The sequence below is a fragment of the Rattus norvegicus genome, chromosome 3, assembly GCF_021556685.1.
Source record: "Rattus norvegicus strain SHRSP/BbbUtx chromosome 3, alternate assembly SHRSP_T2T, whole genome shotgun sequence".
In the NCBI taxonomy this organism is placed as follows: domain Eukaryota; kingdom Metazoa; phylum Chordata; class Mammalia; order Rodentia; family Muridae; genus Rattus; species Rattus norvegicus.
Genome location: NC_141536.1, coordinates 116,302,883 through 116,325,420, shown reverse-complemented (window position 1 = coordinate 116,325,420; position 22,538 = coordinate 116,302,883). Strand labels below are relative to the sequence as shown.

Genomic DNA, 22,538 nt, shown 5'->3' with positions numbered 1-22,538 from the left:
TGGCTGATAGTAGGCGCCGCATAAGGGCAACTTAAAAAAAAAGATTGTTTCTAGTTTGCATCCAAGAAAAATGGTAAAATATAATATAATGGTATAAGACAGAGACCGTGACCTAAGATAAACAAACAATCTGCTGAAGCCTGGGATGGGATGGGGGCCGGGGGAGGAAACGATGCAGCTGTCCAAACAGGGAAGCCAACTGAGCAGACATGAGATTTGAAAACCCAGTTCAGATTGACTTCATCAACCTGGATCAGACTTGGGGAGTCTGGTGACAGGACAGTCATTGCCAGCATATTTAAAACACAATACAATTTGGGGGAAAGTTTTCTGGTTCATAGGATCCCCAGTGCACAAGAAAGCATAATTATATTAAAGCTTGATTTAGGGTACATGTCATTTCTTCCAAGAAGATGGGTGGTAGAGAAAGGCTACCTGGGCTGGCTTAAGGATCTAAGGGTCTGGTCTGATCACGATCATACAGATAGTGTAGAAGTCATTTGGACTATTAACCACCTCTGGTCCTGATTGTAGGAGCTTGATATGGCCTGGGCCAACAGATAATGTAGATTACCAGGCTGTTAATCACCTCCAACTCCCAGCTTTCTGGATGGGAAAACAGGTTTTACATCCAATCCTCTGAAGGGACAGTACTGTGTGCTTAACATTCCTGGTTTCTCTGGTTTTCTGAGGTCATAAGGACCCTTACGCTGTGCTCCCAACAGAAAGAAACCCGTTAAATTGTGTATTTGTTATGGCTGCTCTTCTGAAGTTTCTGCTTTTCAAGTTAAGCACCTGAAAGAAAACCCATACGCCCTTTAGAAGACATGAACAGGTGCTGGAAAGATGGCTGCTCTTGCAGAGGACCCAGATTCATTTCCAGAGCTTATATGGTGGCTCCCAACTGTCTGTAGCTCCATTCAAGGATCTGATGCCATCTTCTAATCTACACAGGCACCAGGCATCTGATGTGTTTATAAAGAAATAAAGAGAGTGGGGATATATTTTGGGTGGTGTAGTCAGTTATGGGGGAAGGGAGTACCTTGGCAGGCCCACACTGAGGTATCCCTTCCCTCCGAGGGACCAGTCACATGATGGTATAGTATAGAATAGAGTTTATTCAGGGCGTGGGGAGGGGAGTTGAAAGGGTAATAGAGGCAGGAAAGGCAGAGAGAGAGAGAGAGAGAGAGAGAGAGAGAGAGAGAGAGAGAGAGAGTAAGGGTGTGTAAAGAAGTAGAAGCTGGCCGTGAGTACGTAGAGAGGTGGGGGAAGGGAATGGGGAGAAAGGGGAGAAGGGGCCAGGGGACAGAGCAGGAGAAAGAAGGGAAGAGCAAGAGAGTGAGGAGGGAGCTATCAGCCCCTTTCATAGTGAGGGAAGCATACTTGGCTGTTGCCAGGTAACGGTGGGGTGGAGCTTAGACAGAATGCTGACAGCATGTACTTGGTGCACATGTGTCCGTATAGGCAAAGCACTCAAACATTGCAAATAAATAAATCTTTTGGTAACATATTTCCAGAACCCTCAGATAAGTAGTACCAGAGCCCCTTGTTTGTGGCATTTTCACCCATTGTGAAAAGAGAACAGAAAGTCATGCGCCTAGCCACCTAGAGTTGTTCCTGTTAGATACAAAGGGAAGCCATGCTTTCAATGGCCTTCCAGAGGTAGAACAATAGCTCATTCTTCAAGATAGAGAAAGCTGTTGAAGACCATGGTAGAGAGATCATCTTGTGTATTGTATGGATGCCTCACCTGTCAATTAAAAAGCCTACAGCCTATGGCTTCAGCAGGAAAAAGAGGTGGGACATTGGGAGGAGGAAGAATTCTGAGAAAGGAGGAGGGGAAGGGCCCAAAAGAGGTAAGGAGACAGACACATGGAACCTGAGCACAGGTAACCAGCCACGAGGCGAGATGTAGGTTAAAATAAATGGGCTACCTGTAGTTATGTTCTCGTCAGAGTAGAGCCTAGTCACATGGCCAAGGTATTTGGAAATGCTTTGAGTCTGAGTCTTATTTCCAGGAGCATGGGGCTGGGAGGGAGAACAGGCCTAACTTCAATAAACCATGTATTACAAGGCTCACGTGTCAGTTCCTTTGTTTAAGGCCCCTTACTCTAGATAAGGGAGGAAATTAAATCTTCACTGGAATCTGTCTATACCTTTTCTGAGCTCTTGAGTCCAAAAAACGAAGAGGCTAACTGGAGATGAGGTTGTAGGGGAAGGGCAGAGTCCTTGAAACTGAAGATCGTGAATGGACGTGATGAGGTACCCCCATAATCCCAGCCGAGATGAGGGATCTTAAATTTAAAGCCAACCTGAACGGTGAGGCTGTCTGGTTCAGTGGGTAAAGGCGCTGCTATGTAGGCCTGGCGACCTGAGTTTAATCCCCTAAGTCATGAGAAAGTGGAAAGAGAAATATCTGCACAAAGGTGTCCTCTGAGCTCCACATGTGTGCCACACGTGCAACACCGCACCCCATACATACACAGATGATAATAATAATCCAAAGCAGGGCTGGAGAGTTGGCTCAGCAATTAAGAGCACGAACCATTCCTCCAGGGGACTGTGGTTCAATTTCCATCACCCACATGGTAGCTTGTAAGCACCTGTCAGTCTAGTCCCAGGGAGTTCTGCAGGCACTGCACATACATGGTGCACATGCGTGCATTCAAGCAACCCATACACATAAATAACACCTTTTTAAGTTAAAAAATAAGTAATTGTGGGGAAAAAAAGAAAAGCCAGAACCATGCATAAGACATAATTGATAATTTCTGATGAACTCCAGAAAGGATCTTAGTCTAATGTCCTAATTAGGGCGATCAAAGAAAATTGGGGAGGAAAGAGTTTATTCAGCATTCACTTTCACATTACTGGTCATCATTGGAGGACGTCAGGACAGTAACACTAGCAGGGCAGGAACCTGGAGGCAGGAGCTGATACAAAGGCCATGGTGGGGTGTTGCTTACTGGCTTGCTTCTCTTGGCTTGCTCAGCCTGCTCTCTTATAGAACCCAGAACCACCGGCCCAGGGATGGCACCGCCCCCAATGGGCTGTGTACTCTCTCATTAATCACCAATTAATAAAATGCCCTACAAGTCTACCTACAGCCAGATCTTACAAAGGCATTTTCTCAATTGAGTCTCCCTCTCTGAGGACTCTAACTGTGTTATTGACATAAAACCAACCATCACAACTGACCCTTGTCAACTTGACACACAAACACACCACTTCTCTTTTTTAAGATGTATTTATGTATATATTTTATGTACATGGGTGGTTTTGTCTTCATGAGCATCCACATACCAGAAGAACAAATTGGATCCCATGGGACTACTGTTATAGATACTGTGAGACATTATGTGGATGCTGGGATTTGAACTCAGGACCTCTGGATAAGCAGCCACTGCTCTAACATATCTGGTCTTGATCACTCATCACTTTGCAATTAGAACCTTTCTTTTCTCACTTATCCCCTAGTTAATATTAATAAGGTGTGTTACTATTAATGTCACAATATAAAACATAAACAACTTAAAGGTCTCACAATCCTTACAAATTCAAGTACATTAAAAGTTCACTCTTTAAAATAACCAATCTCTTTTAAAACTTAAGTCTTTTAAAATTCAAAGACTTTCAACTGTGGGCTCTTGTAAAATCAAAAATAAATACTTCCTTATTTCAAGAGAGAAGATCCAGGTCAAATCACAATCAAAGCAAAGCAAAACCAATCTCCAAAAGTGTAAATAGTACGTTATCCAAAGACTGAGATCCACTCAAGATCTTCTGGGCTCCTCTGAGGGGCTCGAGTTACTTCTGCAGCTCATCCCTCTGTAGCACAGCTTGTCTTTTAGAATCTGACTGGCTCCATTCCACCGCTGCTGCTGTTCTTGGTGGTCATCCCACGGTACTGGCATCTCCCAAACACTGGGGTCTTCTGCTGCAACCAGGCTGCACTTTCACTTTCTCTCCTGGGCTCTCTTCATGTGACAAGCCTCAACTTCTTTGCATGACCCCTTCAATCCTGGGCCTTCAACTGCCCTGAGACTGTACTGTCAGTGCCAAGACTCAGCTGGTCTCCATGACCCCTCCCCCATACCTCTAAAACCAGTATCACCTGGGTGACTCTTACACATGACCAAATTTGGCTGCCAGCTAGAAGTACAACTTTGGCCATCTCTGGAACACAGCAGCTTCTGTGTGCGCTCAGAAAACACTTCCCAGAAGATTTCACCTCAATAACGCTGGACTTTTCTTAATCTCTGCTAAGTGTTCAGCTCCAGCTCACCAGCACCCGGTGTCTCAGCAAAGCAAAGGTTTCGTTTTCTGGAATCTTGGTCATCGCTGCTGATTCTTCAGCCCCAGCTAATGAGAACCACGGACTCCTAATTCAATATAACACATGGCCCTGAAGAGTCTTTAAGCTTCTTTCTGAAACTTCACAAGTCAGGCCTCCATCTTTGCGTTGCCCTCAACATTCCTATCTCCAAGCTCCTACAGAACAGCTCACCAAGGATTGAACACACAATGGCACCAAGTTCCAAAGTCCTTCCAAAACAATATGCTTAGGTCTGTCACAGTAATACCCCAAATTCTTGGTGCCAATTTGTCTTCATTTAAGCTAGTATTAGTATAATGAAACTCCATAACCAAAGCAAATTGGGGAGGAAAGGATTTACTTGGCTTACGTTTCCACACGTTCATCGGCAAAGGAAGTCAGGACAGGAACTCAAGCAAGATAGGAACCTGGAGGCAGGAGCTGATGCAGAGGCCATGGAGCTGCTTACTGGTTTGCTCCTCATGGTTTGCTCAGCCTGCTTTCTTATAGAACCCAACACCACCAGTCCAAGAATGACACCACCCACAATGGACTGATTCCTCCACAAATATACCAATTAATAAAATTTCCTACAAGCTTGCCTATGAGATTCTATGAAGGTATTTTCTCCGTTAAGGCTCCTACCTCTCTGATGATTCTAGCTTGTGTCAAGTTGACATAAAACTAGCCAACACGAAAAAGATGAGAGGAAAAGGACAGCCCCCCTAAGACCTGTGCTAAGACCTATGCCAACTCGAGGGATGAGACAAGGTCTGAAGAAAGTCGTGAGGAAAGCTTAGCCCTGTTCTGAGCAAGAGGACAAGCAAAGGAGCACCCAGTGTAGAACACATCCATTGGCCAGGCCTGGAAGCTCATGTCTATAATCTACATCCTTGGGAGACAAATGAGGGAGAATTGTCATGACTTTGAAGCCAGACTGGGCTGCACAGTATATTCATTGGTACTTATCACAACAGTGGAAAAGTGTGTAAGACAGGTACCAAGACACTTTCAGCTTTGAAGAAATGCCTGCCTCCCTCTTGGAGGTATGAGATGCCAGAGCAGAGGGAACCTTAAAGCTGAAAAACACTGAGTGTGCCAAGAGCTGAAGAGTTCCCCAAAAGCTAGAGTGCCATCCTGGCCTTGCCAACTTCCTCTTTGCTTTGTTCATTTCCTTTGCCTACGTCATCATCAGTATCGTCATCACGATACCACACCTCCAACACGACAATTTCTATAGTGAGTTATTTTCTACTCATTGGGGACCAGAAAGAAATGTTGCCTGAGAGACAGGGTTTGATACATATATTGTGCAACCTGCCTGCTCTATACGACAAGGGGTGGAAGTTTGGAATCCAAGCCACAGGGCCAAGATGAGGTATGATAGAACAATAGAGTACCAATGATATTGCTCCATAGTTCCAAAATTTCCCTCTAGAAGAATCACCAACCAGATCATTGCACCAGACAAACCTCCTCTCATCTCCTTATCTCTTATTCACACTTAAATGGCCATTTGTCTTCATGCATGTGGTCCCCTCAAATCCTACCAGACAATCACTCCTCTCAGGCACCAGACTCAGGGGGTTAGGAGTGTTATAACTAGCAGATGGTGAAGAAGGTGCTGTAACTAGACTGAGCTCAAGGCTCCTGACAAATCACCCAGGGAGAAGGGACTCAGAGCTGACGCTCAGGCCCCTAATTAACCTTCTCTGTCCCTGGCTTTTACCATCCCTGGTTCAACCCATATCAGCAGACCAAAGGGGGTCTCTAATAACCTCTGTCAGGACAGCTCACAAAATCATCAGACCCTCCAGCCCTACACACTGGCTCTGAGGAAGCTGTCAGTCCCTCCAGGCAGGCTTGGATACTGGGGGTTAGTTTCAAATGTGAATCCTGTGAGGGCAGAACAGATAAATATGCAGGTAGCTCAGACAGGACCTCTAGACTGTCTACAGAACCAAATACTAAATCTTATAAGATCTTAGTGTTGAGAATTGACCATTTCTCACCAAACTCAAATGAAACTGAGACCCTGAACCATCTTCAGATTTCAAATCAAACATATTGTTGGTCAAAGATGGGATTCTTCTGTTTGCTTTCCTGAAGGTGAGACACTGTGAGCCAAATTAGGCAAAAGAAAGCTGCCTAGTAAGAAGCAAACCTTGTTCCATAGAAGAGCCTTGTCTATTCCTGTTTCTAATTCTCTCTGTATATTTCCCTTTAGTACTGCAGAACCAAAACATACTAGGTATAAGCTCATCTGAATGAACTCATTGCCAAATTCCTTCTCACCCAGGCCAGCCCCTACTGCCTGCATTCATATGCCAGGCACTGTGCTAGGCCTGGCTCTAATAGAATCCACAGACTCTCTAGGGGCTCAGAGAAGGAGCTAGGTTTCCACTGAGGATTCTACTATACCATAGGTGTGCCCAGGGGACTGTATGCACCGTTGCTATGACCTGGTTGTTCATTCCATCCAAGCAAGACGAGCTCCCCTAGGTAGGCACTCTGAGCTTTCTGAGTTAATAGTCTTGGGTTGCTTGATACTGCCAAGAGATATGATCTCCCCAGATCTTATAGAAACAAGAATTTGCCAAAACAATTTTTTTAGGCAGAGAATATCTCTACACTTTTCAATTTGGACTGTGATCATGAACGTGCAGATGCTTCATTCACCACCTTTGCCTGGTGCAACTCAATCCAGGCTCGTTCTGCCGACCACCTAGCACTGACATGGCTTCAACATGAGGCTGGCTATGGTATTATAAGCACCCTGGCATTATCAGAAGGCACAAGCTTGCTTCCAGGGTTCCCCTACCCTATCAAGCCTACACCAGTGACTGCATACCGTGTGTACCCTGACCCATGCAAGGAAGTGCAGGTGTCTCTCCAGAAGTTCCTGCTAACACAGTTGATGGAGAACTCCTGCAGGAGAACACAGTAGCACCATCCAGTTACCAAACTCCAACTGGGAAGCTCCCTCAGCTTAAGTCCAAGGAGGCAAGAGAGGTGATACACTTCTGGGTGTGCATCTACATGCCCTTTTTTTGTTCCAGACATCAGGACTTCAAATGTTCAGCTAACCCAGGAAAACCCAATATTTTTAACATTGACACCATCTGCACATTGTCCAGGGGGAAATAATGTCTGTTTCCACCACAATGACACACTTGCAAATGTGTCATAGTCTGCCACCCCTTGCTCTTCCAAGGATTAGAAATTATTTCAGTGTAATTCTTCCCCTAAGAATTCCCACCAAGCTTCTTCCCCTCCCCCTACCTTCAGTCTGGTTGTGAAATCAGTTAACCCAAGGGAAAATTTCTCAGCTCTTCACTTCTGCTTTTAAGACTATAAAACGAGGGAGAGAAAACTAGTGGACAGCAAACCCCGGGTGGTTCAAGGCATAACAGGCTCATCTGGGATCCTCTCCAGTCAGGCTTCCTTGTGCAAGTAAGACTTATCTCTCACAACTAAATACTCAGAAAAAGGCTCTGGCTGGCTCCCTCTCCCTCTCCCTCTCCCTCTCCCTCTCCCTCTCTCTTCTCTCCCTCTCTCTTCTCTCCCTCTCCCTCTCTCTTCTCTCTCTCCCCCTCCACTGATGGGCTTTGGGCTTTTTATTGATAAAAAGTAGCTGTAAGTCCAAGGCTTATGAAATACTCTGGAAATGAATACTGTTCATACAGCAGCTGACATCTAAAAAGTAACTACTGTCTCCTAGAAAAGTTTTTCTGTTTGGGGTTCCACTCAGCTGTTGCTTTCTTCTAGAGCAGCTTCCTAATGCAGTTCCCCATGTTGTAGTGACCCCCCCCAACCCTAAAATTATTTTCATTGCTACTTCATTCATGTAATTTTGCTACTGTTATGAATTGTGATGTAAATGTCTGTGTTATCCAATGGTCTTGGGCGACCCCCATGAAAGGGTCTCTTGGCTCCAAAAGAACCACTGTTCCAGACCCATACAACAGCTCCTCCATTCACTTATTCCTCAGAGATCAGTTAGCATGCCTGCCCTGAACTAGAGCTGAGAGAAATACAACTGAAGGTAGCCCCTCAGAGAGCTACATTGGATGACCACCCACTTCTCTTCACACAGGTGTCTGAAGCAGCTATGGCAACTGTCCCTGAACTCAACTGTGAAATAGCAGCTTTCGACAGGTCAGTGGGAACTGGAGAGTGGCCATGTGTCTGGCGCTTGGCTCTCAGGAATGGAGGGTTATCTACTTTCAGAGGCCAGAGTGTCCCCAACTCATCTCCTTCAGTGGCTATCAGTTCAATTGCCTTGGCTTAAAGGCTGATTTCCCCACTCCCAAGCCCAGCCTGGGGACTTAGGTGCTGTCCCTACAGGGACTCCTGCAGATGCAATGGAAAGAAAAGCTTCCACACGGACAGTATAGGAGATTCTCTTGCAAAGTCTGCCTTGGAAGCAAGGGCACAGAGCTCTGACTTCAGCTAACTCTGCTAGTCTAAAATTTAAGTGTCAGAAGTCAACAGGGAGCACCCAGAGTATCCACTTACCTGGCCCAGAAACTGCTTCCAGACTGCTGCTTATGTAACACTGGAGAACACGCCAGAAGTCTTCAGGAAGCTTTGAGTGTCATGCTATGTGTGGTTTTATTAACAATGAGGGTCTCTCTGATCAGTATTGATAAAGAGTTATCACTTGACAATGTCTGTTTTCATTCCAGTGAGGAGAATGACCTGTTCTTTGAGGCTGACAGACCCCAAAAGATTAAGGTGAGACTCTGAGTTTGGCTCCCAACCTGTGGAGGGACCCTAGCATGGGAAAAACCCCAAACAGGGTGAGGGATACTGGGCTGCCTTGCTCTCACACTATTTTGTGATGGGATTATTTTGCCTCTTTTAGTGACACAGACAAGGCAACCCACACACTGAGGCTCCCACACAGTTCCACCTATCATAGCCACACACCAAGGCTTGCTGACAGCAATCATGATCTTTTAGGCCAGGAAGACAATCAGGTCTCCAACATACATTTAGTCCTCCCTTGAGATGGATGGAGCTTAATCTGGTCGCTTAAGTCAAACTCTAGAAGCTGGAGAGGATGGCTTTCAGAATTAGCATATCTTCCTTCTCTGACAAATACTAGCTTTGTATGTTCCTGGAGAGGAGAGTAAGATAATAAGAAATCAGTGATAGAAACAAAAAGTTATGAGTTTTTAAAAATAACTTGTGGCCTTAGACAAGGTCTTTAATTGCTGTGTGATTGCAGACAAGTCCCCACTGTGTCCTTTGGGCTCTCATCTCAGAAACACGGGGCCTGAGTCAGAAGATATCTGAAATGTTGGCATTCTGCAACAACCTTCCATTCGGAAATGTTCTCAGTGTTGCCCAAGTCCATTCTAGCCCAAGGGCACTTTCCAGACTTGCTCTTATGGAAAGCCATGTTGCATCCCAGCTGTCCCTTCCCATGATGACTGGGAACGCTGTACGGCCACACAGCATCAGTCCAGCCAGGCCATTGCTCCTGTCAGTAGGCAGCTGCTTCTCTCAGACCTTTTCCCAGGTCCTCAATAGTCTCCCTCAGATGCAAATCTAGTCCTCAGCTTAAATGAAGATATTTTAAGACCAGGTTAGCTCAGCTCCTAGGGGAAGCCTCTCACCTTCTCAGCCAGGATCTGGCCTCCACTGCCTGCTCCAGAACCTGGCTTTCACTGGGAACCTCTACTCTGGACAGAAACCTCTCTCCCTGTCAACTTTTCCTTTACTCTATTGAAAATTACCTATCATTGCCCTTCAAGCTTTGAAACCATTATCATGCCTCAAGGAAACTTTGGCTAAGCCTTAACGTGGTGTTTCTCCAAAGAACAGGAAAGCGGCAATATATTTTACAAACAAAAGCGGTGCTTATAGAGTTTGCCAAATGCCTTGAAGAAAGAGTGGATGAAAAGTCATTGAGAGCCTGTTGGTGATCTCAACTGAATAGGAGACAGTATGTACATACTGTCATGAGTAGTCAAATGTTTGAGCAGCAAGGACACCAGATGATGAAAGGTTTAAGTGGGTCTAATTATACAGTGAGGCAAGGTCTGTACGAGAAAGGTAAAGTAGGAATGAGGTTTAGTATAGAGAATGCCAGGAAGCCTTGTCTGGTTGCCATGTACGCCTAGTTAAGCCACTTAAATTCTTTGGGCTCCAGAGACACAGGGATTGAGGGCTAAGAACTTATCCCCAGGGCCCTTGATGTCCTCTGGGGTTAATGTAGGAGTTTCCCAATCTGATGACATGATGTGCTCACTGCCTGGTTTCTCCACAGGATTGCTTCCAAGCCCTTGACTTGGGCTGTCCAGATGAGAGCATCCAGCTTCAAATCTCACAGCAGCATCTCGACAAGAGCTTCAGGAAGGCAGTGTCACTCATTGTGGCTGTGGAGAAGCTGTGGCAGCTACCTATGTCTTGCCCGTGGAGCTTCCAGGATGAGGACCCAAGCACCTTCTTTTCCTTCATCTTTGAAGAAGGTACTTAATGAGGGCTGAGAGCAGACAGCAGGCCTTCGCTCCGGTCCTTCTCAGGCTACCTCTTAGTAGTCAACTCCTCTCACCAAGTGCAAGACCTTAGTGCTAGACATTCCAACCATTAGAAAAAAACAAGGAAGTTTCCAAACAAATCAGTTCTGTCTTGGGCTGATTAAGTTAAAGAAGGCTTTAATGATGCTTACATTTGCAAGTCAGTCATTGATTCTAGTGTACTTTGGCTTACACTAGAGCTTGCAAATCTCTCCCTGTTGAACTGGTCGTATTACTGCCATCGTTTTATGCAAGTGCCACTACTGCTAGTCCATAGTGAATGGTCATAACACTGAAACTTGTCTCAGGATGCCAGATCCCATGTTCTTGCCCAGCTCCCTCCCAACTTCTTTATACCCACACTAAAATTAGAATAGAATCTTGACCGTGCGTGCTTAGATGTTGCTGCTTCACTTCATGGTGCTTGCATTTCTAATTGTCTCACTAAACAATCTGCTCTTCGGCGTTCAGAGCCCGTCCTCTGTGACTCGTGGGATGATGACGACCTGCTAGTGTGTGATGTTCCCATTAGACAGCTGCACTGCAGGCTTCGAGATGAACAACAAAAATGCCTCGTGCTGTCTGACCCATGTGAGCTGAAAGCTCTCCACCTCAATGGACAGAACATAAGCCAACAAGGTAAGTAGGAACATCTTGGTTTCCCTTTCTGGCGTCCTGGCAGCCTACTAGATCTCTGTGTATTAAGGCGGAACACTATGGCCGATATACAAAAGAAAAGGAAAAGAAAGAAAAGGAAAGGGAGGGAGGGAGGGAGGGAGGGAGGGAGGGAGGGAGGGAGGGAGGGAGGGAGGGAGGGAGGAAGGGAGGGAGGGAGAGGGAGAGAGAGAGAGAGCATTTTTCCCAGCCCGGTTATATAGGGATAAGGAATTAGTGTGAAGTCATTTGATGGACGTGCAATAACTGCCTGTGGGTTCTTTTCCCCTCATTTGAGGCTGAAATGTGGATGGTAGAGAACTGATATGTCCATTTCTGTCCCCAATCCTGTCCCTTGTGCTGATATCCTTCCCACCAATACCACACGGTTCCTTGTACGGAGGTTTACTGACCATCAGGAACGAACATCTCTCTTCATAATAGCAAGCATCCCAAGGGCAGTCAGGGTATCCTTAGATAATGGGATGGACCTGGTGCCACTCCACCATGGCTGAGGGGACAAGAGCGAACAGCAGCAGTGTGTGTGTCTCCTTTTAGTTTCTGATCTTAGAAGCTTTAGAGGGAGCTGTCTGCTCCGGTCCAGGTGAAGAAAATCTTATTTCTTTATGACTTTTATAAAGAATAATTTTTATTTCTTAATAAAGTCATAAAAGCACCAATTGAGGCGCTGTGACTAAGATCAAAATGGGGAGGAATGTTCTTTTTTGAAGCCACTCTCCCAGCTAAGACAGTTCTAGCCACCTACTACTCTATTTTTCTCAAAAAGTGCTGGCCCGAGTCCTTTTAGGAGCACAGCTTTGCTTTCATAGCAACCAAACCGTGTGCCTTATTCCTTGGAGATTAACAACTAGACACCTTCTCCTCTCCATTGCTGCTCCTAAGAGGCCCTGAGGAAACCCTGGATCAGCCCACTGACCTTGCTACTGTATATGACTATGATTGTCTAGCACTACTAGTCCATATCTTGTGTCTGAGGAAGCTCATTCTGGGGTCCCACAGAGGACTGCATGGGGTTTGCCTGGTGGGTCTAATGCTTGAGTCCACCCTGCACTGCTGTGCCCTTGACCCAGACTCCTTTCCTCTCCAGTGGTATTCTCCATGAGCTTTGTACAAGGAGAGACAAGCAACGACAAAATCCCTGTGGCCTTGGGCCTCAAGGGGAAGAATCTATACCTGTCCTGTGTGATGAAAGACGGCACACCCACCCTGCAGCTGGAGGTGAGTGCATGGCACAGAGAATCGGCCCCCATTGCTCACCTGAGACTCTTCACCTTTACTCATTTCCCAGACATCCACTTACCCCACCTGCCAGAAACCGTCGAGGTCTTCTGACGATCTACATAAATCTAGAATAAAATTAGCGTAACTTTTAAGTGCAGATAAACCTCACTGCCACCATGGGAAAGTAATCCTTTCTGATGCCTTGTCATGCCCAGCCACCATTCATTCTCACCGCCAACAGAACTTGCAGTGTCAAAGGATGAAAGGGTTGTATGTGGTGACAGTTTTTGCTCATTTGACAGGACGGTTTGAAGAACTAAGTGACAGGGTTCATCATCAATCCTCAGTCCTCTCCTAGCACCTGAAGCTTTCCTAACAAAAGCTTCATTCCTGAGCTGATGCCATTCCATCCAGGGCTTTAGGGGAGATGTGACAACAACAACAACAAAATGCCTGGAAACTAGGCATTCATGGAAGCTTTAATATAATTCTCACCCATATGATCCTCCCTCAGGATTCAGAAAGAACAAAGGGTTCCTTCGGTGATTATAGAAAGATGGGGTTCAGCAGTAAAGCGTGTGGCCTCAAGCCCATGACCTCTTTTTCAATCTCCTCTCCAGCTTGTTTTATCCTTCCCATCACACACACACACACACACACACACACACACACACACACACGCGCATGCGCGCGCGCGCCCATGGACATAGACATGAACACAGTTTTATTCTTTTCTGCAGAGTGTGGATCCCAAACAATACCCAAAGAAGAAGATGGAAAAGCGGTTTGTCTTCAACAAGATAGAAGTCAAGACCAAAGTGGAGTTTGAGTCTGCACAGTTCCCCAACTGGTACATCAGCACCTCTCAAGCAGAGCACAGACCTGTCTTCCTAGGAAACAGCAATGGTCGGGACATAGTTGACTTCACCATGGAACCCGTGTCTTCCTAAAGATGGCTGCACTATTCCTAATGCCTTCCCCAGGACATGCTAGGGAGCCCCCTTGTCGAGAATGAGCAGTCTCCAGGGGAAGCCTTTGTCCTCTGCCAAGTCAGGTCTCTCAGAGCCATAAGAAAACCGTGGCACATTCTGGTCAAAGAAAACGTGTGTTTCCCTCCCTGCCTCTGACAGGCAACCACTTACCTATTTATTTATGTATTTATTGATTGGTTGATCTATTTAAGTTGATTCAGGGGGGTCACGAGGCAGCATTGTCGACAGAAGAATCTAGTTGTCCGTGTGTATGGGATGAATTGAATTTGGACCAGTGCACAGCCAGCACTGAGTTCTTTCATTGATGCTGAAAATGAAGAGTTTCATATTGTGTGGATGAGAGTGTTTATGAATGAAGCACAAGCACATCATTTTGATGAGTATGAAATAAATGTCACTAAAACAAAAACCTTTCTGCCTGGCTATTGACTTCCCTTAGAGTTTGCATAGGAAGAAAAAGAAATTGGCCCATGAGGATCCTTCATGAGGTCAAGAAGCCCGTTCCTCACAGCTGAGGGCAACAAAGGACCCTAGGCACATCTTTGTGTCTAAACCTTCTCACTAACCCTCTCAATGTCTCTCCCCCCAAAGGATATTTGAGGACTGGGGAGATGGCACAACCAGTAAAGTGCTTGACCGTGCAAGCAAAAGAACTTGAATAAGACCCCCAAGATCCACATAAAAACCCTGGCATGGTTGGTGGGGCACACCTGTAATGCCAATACCAAAGATGTGGGAACAGGAAGATCCCTGGGGCTTGACAGACAGTCTACTGAGTATCCACATCTAGCAAGGGACCCTGTCTCAAAAATTAAGGTGAAAATAACTGAGGAAGATAACTGATTTTTATCTCTGGACTCCACCCTTATATACATGCTCATACACACACACACACACACACACACACACACACACACACATACCCCTAGCACATACACACATAAAGGAATTTTCATTACACATGATTTATCCAAAAAATAAGATCAGCTGAAACTTTAAAGGGAGTAAGGTTTGGTCCTAAGTCATTTAGTTTACAGATACCTGTTCAACAAATGCTTGAGCTCCTAGTAGAGAGATGAAAAAGCTAAGAGTTGTGAATAAGCTTAGATAGGAGATAGATGGATAGAAAAATAGATGGAGGATAGGTAGACAGATAGATATAAAAAATAAGGCAACATGACCAAATAGAGGCAAGATAAACTATAAAAGGAGTAGCCAGGAAAGACCTACAGGATCTGGCAGGAGAGATGACAAGCCAGGGAGGGTGACATTCGAGTCAGATCTAAAGGAACAAGGGCAAGTTAGAAAAATGAAAAACAGGGCACATCAGGTCTAGGGACCCAAAGAACAAAGGCAAGGGGATATGAGAGTTAATGATACACAAAGAAAATGAAAAATAACAAGAAGCTAAGACAAAACACAAATTGCAGAAAAAGAAAATTGTACTTCATCCCATCTAAAGGATAATTCTCTGAGCATACGAAGAGTTCCTTCAAAACATGAGTGGAAGAACACAATGAGTGTCCAACAAAATGATAAACTTGAAGGGTTGTTAACAGGGCAGGCTGGTCACAGGAAGGGGAATGCCATCAGAGCCTGGGCAGAGCAAGGGTCACTCAACGCTACTCATAAGAAGAAATTCAACTCTAAAGGACTTTGAGATATTGATGTGTTCCTGTGTGATGGCCAAAAATCAAAGGTTTGACACGCCCTGTTAAAGTTGGCAAAACTGTAGGGAAACCCCATTGTTAAACATCATACATGGCAGTATGACCTCTACAAAAGAAAATGTGATGATGGTTTTGCCCCAGCAATTGTACTTCTGACGCTGTAGACTGTGTGTGTGTGTGTGTGTGTGTGTGTGTGTGTGTGTGTGTGTGTGTGTTATATGAAATATAGAGAATCAGAATCATTCATCTTACATGGATCACTTGCAAACATTAGAACTAATACAGTATCAATAAAAGACTGGTTAAAGATTCCAAGATAAAACTGGAGAGTGAGAAAAGACCTGGCTCCCAGCATCAATATGGAACTCTCCAAATTATTCAGAAAAAAAGCAAGAGTCAAAACACAAACTTACATAACAGAGGGCAGGGAAAAGGGCAAAGCTACCTAGTGTGCTCATGTTTGATCTGAAATTTCTAGAGGATATGTAAGCAAGATCCAGGAAATAAAACATGCACGCACATGTGGGAATAAAGGCCCCTCCTCCCCGTATACTTTCTATATAGTTTAATCTTTTTAATTGTGGAATCTATCACCTTCTCACATATGAAATAGCAATAACTAAAGCTTTTCCCCAAAACAGAAGAACTGATATGGCCAAGGACAGAAAAGCAAAGACTGAGCCATCAGTGCTTCTGAGCTCTTCCAACGCCTACTTTCTTTCACTCCAGCTCCCCAAGCTAAGGCAGAGAGAGGAGGGCAGCTCTCACCTCTCCTAGTTTCAGAGCACCAGCACAAAGCATGAGGCCACTGTTAGTCTCCCAGATGGGACCTGTTCCATAACAGAGAGCTGCTGTGAGTGATGCGGAAGTGGTCCTATAATCTGAGGACCACCCCGCACCTCGATTCCTTGGTTCAGTGACAATCCTTCTGCCTCTTCAGGTCCAGTGACAACCTGCAATGGCATCTCTACTTGTGAGGTAGCCAGCCTCTAAATGCAGAGAGATGTGCGTGGCTCTTTAGAGACAAAATTTGCAGTGCCTAGCTTTGTTAAATGCCTGATGGTTCAGAATTCCACTCACTATTTGCTGTTGCCCCAAAGAAACAAGTTCAAGAACACTCAGAGATGCACTGTCTGGGAGTGTTTAACAAAAGCAGCTGGAAGCAAGACCCAGACAAATCACTTGTAGAAAAGAGCAAACCATACAAGGACAGAGCAAGGGCATTTATACACTAGGAAAGGCCCAGCACATGGGCAGCATCTACCCATGTGCTTCTAAGGCATAGCTGGAAGGGCATTGACCCAGCTGAAAATGGCAGTTATTGGAGGGTGAGGCAGAGCAAGGAGGGGTCCTGGGGGAAATCCTAGTTTTTATCATTTGACTCTACCAGGGAGAATATACTTTGTGTAACACACACTTGTCTAATCCTCTGCATTAAAATGTGTAAATGCCTTCCATTCCAATTCCTGGATCTGAGTCAATGACTAAACTGATCCTCCAAAAGATATTTCTATTCCTAATGCAGAGCCAAGTTCTCTCTGTATCTCTGTACTAGGTGTCCTTGGCCTGGAAGAAAGAAAGAACTTCCTGCTACATCAAATGGCTTGGATAATTTGAGAAGAGAAGAGTGAGAGTGTTCCTTGAACTCTATTTGGTACATAAAATGTGGGCCAGTAGAAAGTCAACTTGTTTGTGACTTCGGTAGGTGACATATCACCCCACCACAGCCCCTACCAGCTTCCAAGGACAGCCCACATGCTGAAAAGTGGGACCAGGTGCTTCTAACCCTGACCTAATGTCTGAGATCCTGTAACAGTCAATCCCTAGGGACAGGCAATGGCTGGTTCTAGAGGGCTGGGCTGGAGTAAGCAAGTATCTGGCTAGGGAAGAAATAGAGCCCAGTGTTATCTGGGAGCATAACTGGTCTTAGAGATGGAGGAGATGGGGGCTGCTAATGCCTAAGCCATAGGTGGAGGGGAAGCCACTGTGTCTTCTACAGACCTCTACCTACTTTTTCCAGCAAGGGCTTTGGGATTGGCCTAATTAGAACATTGGTAATGAAGAAATATTGGGTGGAGTGGACCATGTACTCCTACAGAGACACGCCAGGCTATCCTGAAACTCAGTGAGTTTATTATATACAGTTTAAGAGGGAGCCAAGCTAGCTAACTTGGGTAGCAGGTCTCTGTAGGGGAGCATCCTCTAGATGCTGTCATCTGGGAGGAAAAGCTGTGATTGACACTTTCTGTACACTGTCAGCATCTCTACTCGGACTAGGGAAAGCCTTGCCATTCGCACAGGACTGAAGCACTGGGGTCCTTGACCTGGCCATGATCATGCCAACAATATACATTCCCTCAGGAATCCATCCATCCCCCCCACCCGCCCCCTGCATTGGTCCTTCCTCTTCACCAGCCCACCACACACATACCCCAGGACAACCTTGCTGAGCGACCAATAGACATGTGGTTCTGTAGTCTATGGGCGAAGAGTGAGGGTGAGCTGGGTTGAAGTCTGGGGTGATGATACCCATGGTTGTGTAATGAGGCTTCCTTCCAGTTCTTCAGACTTATCTCACCCACATCCTGGATCCCAAAGCCAAACGATAAGACTTTTCTTCCGAGGAAGTCTTAAAGCACTGCTTCATTTATCTAGCTAAGCATAACTATTGGATTACATAATCTCGAAAAGTCAATTCCCTACCAGAAAGTAAGACTCAAAACCACGAAACACAGAAGAAGACACATTGACTCCCTGGGAGTAGAGACAAGGATATCATGAGAGAAGTGAGGAGTGTCCCGGGGTCCCTGGCTGTTCTCCTAGGTGAGGTCTTACTGTGTCTGAGAACACTCCATCTTCCAAGCTATCAAGGTAAGATCTGTGCCTAAACAAGTGGGGTCCTGTGGAGACTGAGACCCGATCTGTGAGTGCTGTGCACCCACTTTCTTTCAGGTTCCAAACTTCCTCACAAGCTGCCTCCAGGAGCCAATACTTCTGTGTCTCTCTAGCCTCTCACCTCTACCAACTACACAACATCCCAAGAGCAATGAGGGCAAAATCCTCCATCCTCCTTCTGAGTGGGACTCAGGGATGAGGCCTGGGGGGAGGGCAGAGTCCCAGCTACCACCTGAGCATCCTGATGCCATGTCACCCGACCAGTCAGGACCATATAATTTGTCTATGATGTTAGATTTGAATGGAACTTTAGAATAAAAGGGCATGTAGAATCTGGACTTGTGAAGAAGCTTTTACACTTGCTGCAGTCTGCCTTTAAAATAATATGTATAATGGATCCTGAGTACTAGTAGATATGTCAGGCCTGGAAACTGACAGGCCATTTCCTGAGCACTAGTAGATATGTCAGGCCTGGAAACTGACAGGACATTCCCCAGATGAAATCTAAGAAGCGAGTGAGGCTGAGTTTGTATGTCTCTAGGCCTTTAAACCAACCTGTCGGTTACCTCAAAGAAACAATGCTTTCTGGATGCACCATTTGCAATCTGTCTTATCACACATTTCCAGTATCCTTCCCAAGAGGCCATTCCAGGGCCTCGATCCTTGTAGACCACTGGCCTTTCACATTTTTATGTGAGACGGCCTCAAAGAATTTTTTTTAAAAAACATGCCCCCTTCTGCCTCATGCCACATGAATTTTATAGGTTAATATCAAGTTGTTTAATTGAACATCTTAAAGGGTTCGTGGAAAATGTTTTTTTTTATTTCTTGGATATTATAAATACAATTGGCCCTAATAGGTCCATGTTTTATATTTAAAAAAAAAACAAAAACCATTCACAGGTTGTGGTGGTTTGAATGGGAAATGCTCCCCATAGTCTGGGGTATTTGAATACTTGGTCTCCAGTTAGTGGAACTGTTTGGGTGGTTTTAGAAGGTGTGTTCTGAAGGGACTCTAGCTGCCTGAGCAGAGCAAACCCGGCTCCAGCAGGCCTTGCCCTTCTCCCTCATTCCCTCCGAATGCTAAATAACTGGTACACTGCATTCCTAAAGCACGCTCCCAAGGTCCATTCCCTTATTTGGTTACTCCTCCTTCTTGCAGCTGACCACCAAAGTCCAGCTACCAGAGTATTGAAGCCAAGCAATCAAGAACCCCCTTGATTAACCTGTCCAATCAAAATTAGGCAACTCATCCTAACATGGAGGGAGGGTGCCCTTTTACCTTTATAAACTGTCGTTTGTCTATGGGCTACAGCCATCTCCTCCCTATCCAGAGGCAGTCCTTTGTCCCTCTGGAGCAAATATCTCTTCCCCCTCTCCCTTGTTTCTTTCCCTTCTCCCTCTCTATTTCTGCCCTCTGTCCCTCCGGGCTGAATAAATCTTTGTACTGAGAACTTTGGTCTTAGGGTGTCTTGATGGTCTTTCTGGAGGAGGTGTGTCACTAGGGGCAGGCTTTGAGATTTCAAAGCCTCTCACCATCCCCTGCTGACTCTCTGTTTTGTATTGTTTTGTACTTGCAATTCAAAATATGATTCCTCTGCTTCCTGCTCCAACCGCCATCTTCCTCTGTCATGCCTCTCCATTGTGATGGTGATGGAATCTTAACCCTCTTGAACTGAAACCCAAATAAGTTCTCTCTTCTATAAGTCGCCTTAGTGTTTTATCATGGCAACAGAAAGGCAACTAAGTCATATGTGAAAAGCAGGTTTTGACTGGATCTGTACTGAAAATATACAGACTAATGATAAACCTACCTGCCTCCGTCTTGACTGGAAAGCCAGCTTGTAGTAAAGACAAGCTAGGTTTATTCCTGTGCATGGTTAAATCTGCTTCTCAAAAATTGGGCTATGCCCCACCTGTAACCTTAACTACAAATGGTTCTGCTGCCTCCAGGAAACAGTAACCATGTCTTTGTTTCAAAAGGTTATTACAAGGTTATTGTCCTGACCATCTTGTCATGACCACCTCGTCATGATCACCTTGTCATGACCACCTTGTCATGATCACCTTGCAACCATGTTTTTGTTTCAGGAGTTTATGGTCAACTTGTTCTGCTTCTGTTCGCTTCTGTAACTCCACCTATTTGCTTGCCAAGTCCTGCATTCGGAAATCCCCACTCCCGAGCCATAAAAACCCTTACCTCACCCATGCCCAATGCTCACCCTTTAGGAGAGACAGCCCATGCACACATGTAGCATGAAATAATAAAAAAGCACCATCCCACCCCAGCGCAGGCTACTCTCTGGCCCCAGCGGTCTGGCCGCTTCTTTGGCTAGCCCCATGCAGCAGCCCCGCCCATCTCATGGTTCTCTTATGGTGGATCCTGCTCACATTTCCAGCCACCCACTCCCTGTAGTTAGCTGTCACAAATCCCCATACCACAACCCGGTAAAATCAAAATTCTAGAGGCTTGTAATTTATCAGTTAGATTTATATCAGTAAATTCTCACCCTACAAAACCATCCACACAGTGATTCAGAGCTAATTGATATTGATAAAAGCCGCCTACCTAGATAAGATGAATTGTCCTGTAATTATCCATCCCTTGTAAGATGTTCATAGCTACCCTTGGCTATTTAAAAGCCACGAGGAATCTGGATCATCCTCTTTCTCCATCTTCCTTCCTCCTCTATCTCTCCCATCTCTCAAACTCTCAGCCCACCCTCCTTTCCCACTGTCCAATCACAGGCTCCAGCCTAGTCTTTCACCTGCCCTCGCCTGCTTACAGACAGCAATCGAAACACACAAATAAAAACAGCCTTAATTAATTGCTTTAATTAATTTGGCCATGATTTCGGTTGGTGGTCTTTCTCCTCAAATCTGTGGGATTAACAATTAACTTTTCTTATTAACCCTGAATACTGCAATAAAGTATACAAAATTTATATTGTATTAAATACTAAAACTAAAAATTATTAAATTTATTGCTTCCTACCGCTATACATTAAGAAATTACACAGGAAAGTTATCCACAACCAAAAAATAATGTACTTTTGTCTTTGAACTAATATTTAAATTCATTACCTTCCTTCATGAAGTTTATTATTGCTATAATAATTTTATGTCAATTTATATTTTTATAACCATAGAAATTTATTTTACTTTATATATTCATATATTATGGCTATATACATTCTATATTTTATAAATTATTTTAATATATTGTCTCTATACTTTGTTATATTTTTATGTAAGCTTAAAATTCTATTTTTAAAAAGATCTCAAGTTTGAAGCAATCATTTTTTTTCTTTAAAAAGTCACCTTAGTGCCTTTAATATACCAATTTGAAGTTTTTAAGAGTCCTTAATTCCAATTTTCTGATCTTTACAACAATTACGTAAGACAACCTGGGCGTAAGACAATGGAAAGGCCTTTTCCATTTACTCAGTTAAGTAAACTACCACAAGTAGGTTTACTAGCTTGCAAGAAAACCAGCATTAGTTATTAAATTTGCAATTTACTTTATTTTCTTTAATCCCAACCAAATTTCTTTCTTCTCATTTATTCTTCTGTCATATAATTTGCCTTGACGGCAGTTTGCCCTCGTCCACTCGGCCCAGCCCTTCCACTTCCCTTCCCGCTCTCCCAGATCCATTGTTTTTGTTTCCCTTCAGAAAAGAGCAGGCCTCCTAGTGATACCAACTGAACCATGGCACAACAGGCTACCACAAAGTCAAGCACAAGCCCTTGTGTCAGACTGCAGGAGACCACATGGGAGGCGGAGAGAGTCTCAAGAGCAGGCAAAAGAGTCAGAGACAACCCTTGTTCTGACCGTTAGGAGTGCTACAAGAACCCAACTACACTCCATACCCTAACCTCGCTCCACAACCGAACGTGCATGCAGAGGAGCTCGCACACCCGTGCAGGCTCCAGGATTGCTGCTCCGGTCTCTGTGAGCCCTTAGATCCCTAAGGTGGATTCTGCAGACTGAGTCCTCCGATGTCCTTCCACCCCTCTGGCTCCTTCCTCCCCCTCTTTTTTGGGGTTCCCTGAGCTCCATCTAGTGTTTGGCTGTGGATCTCCGCATCTGCTCCCATGCTAGGCACTGATCTATTTGTTTAGCAGAAAATCATTAAGAATTTTTTGTTGCCCTTTTCTTTCTTTTTCTTGCCAATCATGTTTGGTTCTAACAACCATTTTTTTACCATTTTACTACACAATTGAATAAAAGAATAGTAATTTA

At 44.8% G+C, this 22,538-nt stretch overlaps 2 protein-coding genes across 2 annotated transcripts in view; one reads left to right on the top strand and one right to left on the bottom strand.

Annotated features, from left to right (window-relative positions):
• LOC134486440 (uncharacterized) overlaps positions 1 to 22,538 on the bottom strand; it is a 213,532-nt gene that overhangs the window by 167,780 nt on the left and 23,214 nt on the right. The gene's annotated exons all lie outside the window — the stretch shown is intronic.
• Il1b (interleukin 1 beta) lies at positions 7,728 to 14,139 on the top strand. The gene is given in 7 exon segments (NM_031512.2): positions 7,728 to 7,768; positions 8,412 to 8,473; positions 9,004 to 9,052; positions 10,593 to 10,794; positions 11,314 to 11,481; positions 12,605 to 12,735; positions 13,479 to 14,139. Coding segments are annotated over 6 exon segments (807 nt in total). The 5' UTR covers positions 7,728 to 7,768; positions 8,412 to 8,426; the 3' UTR covers positions 13,689 to 14,139.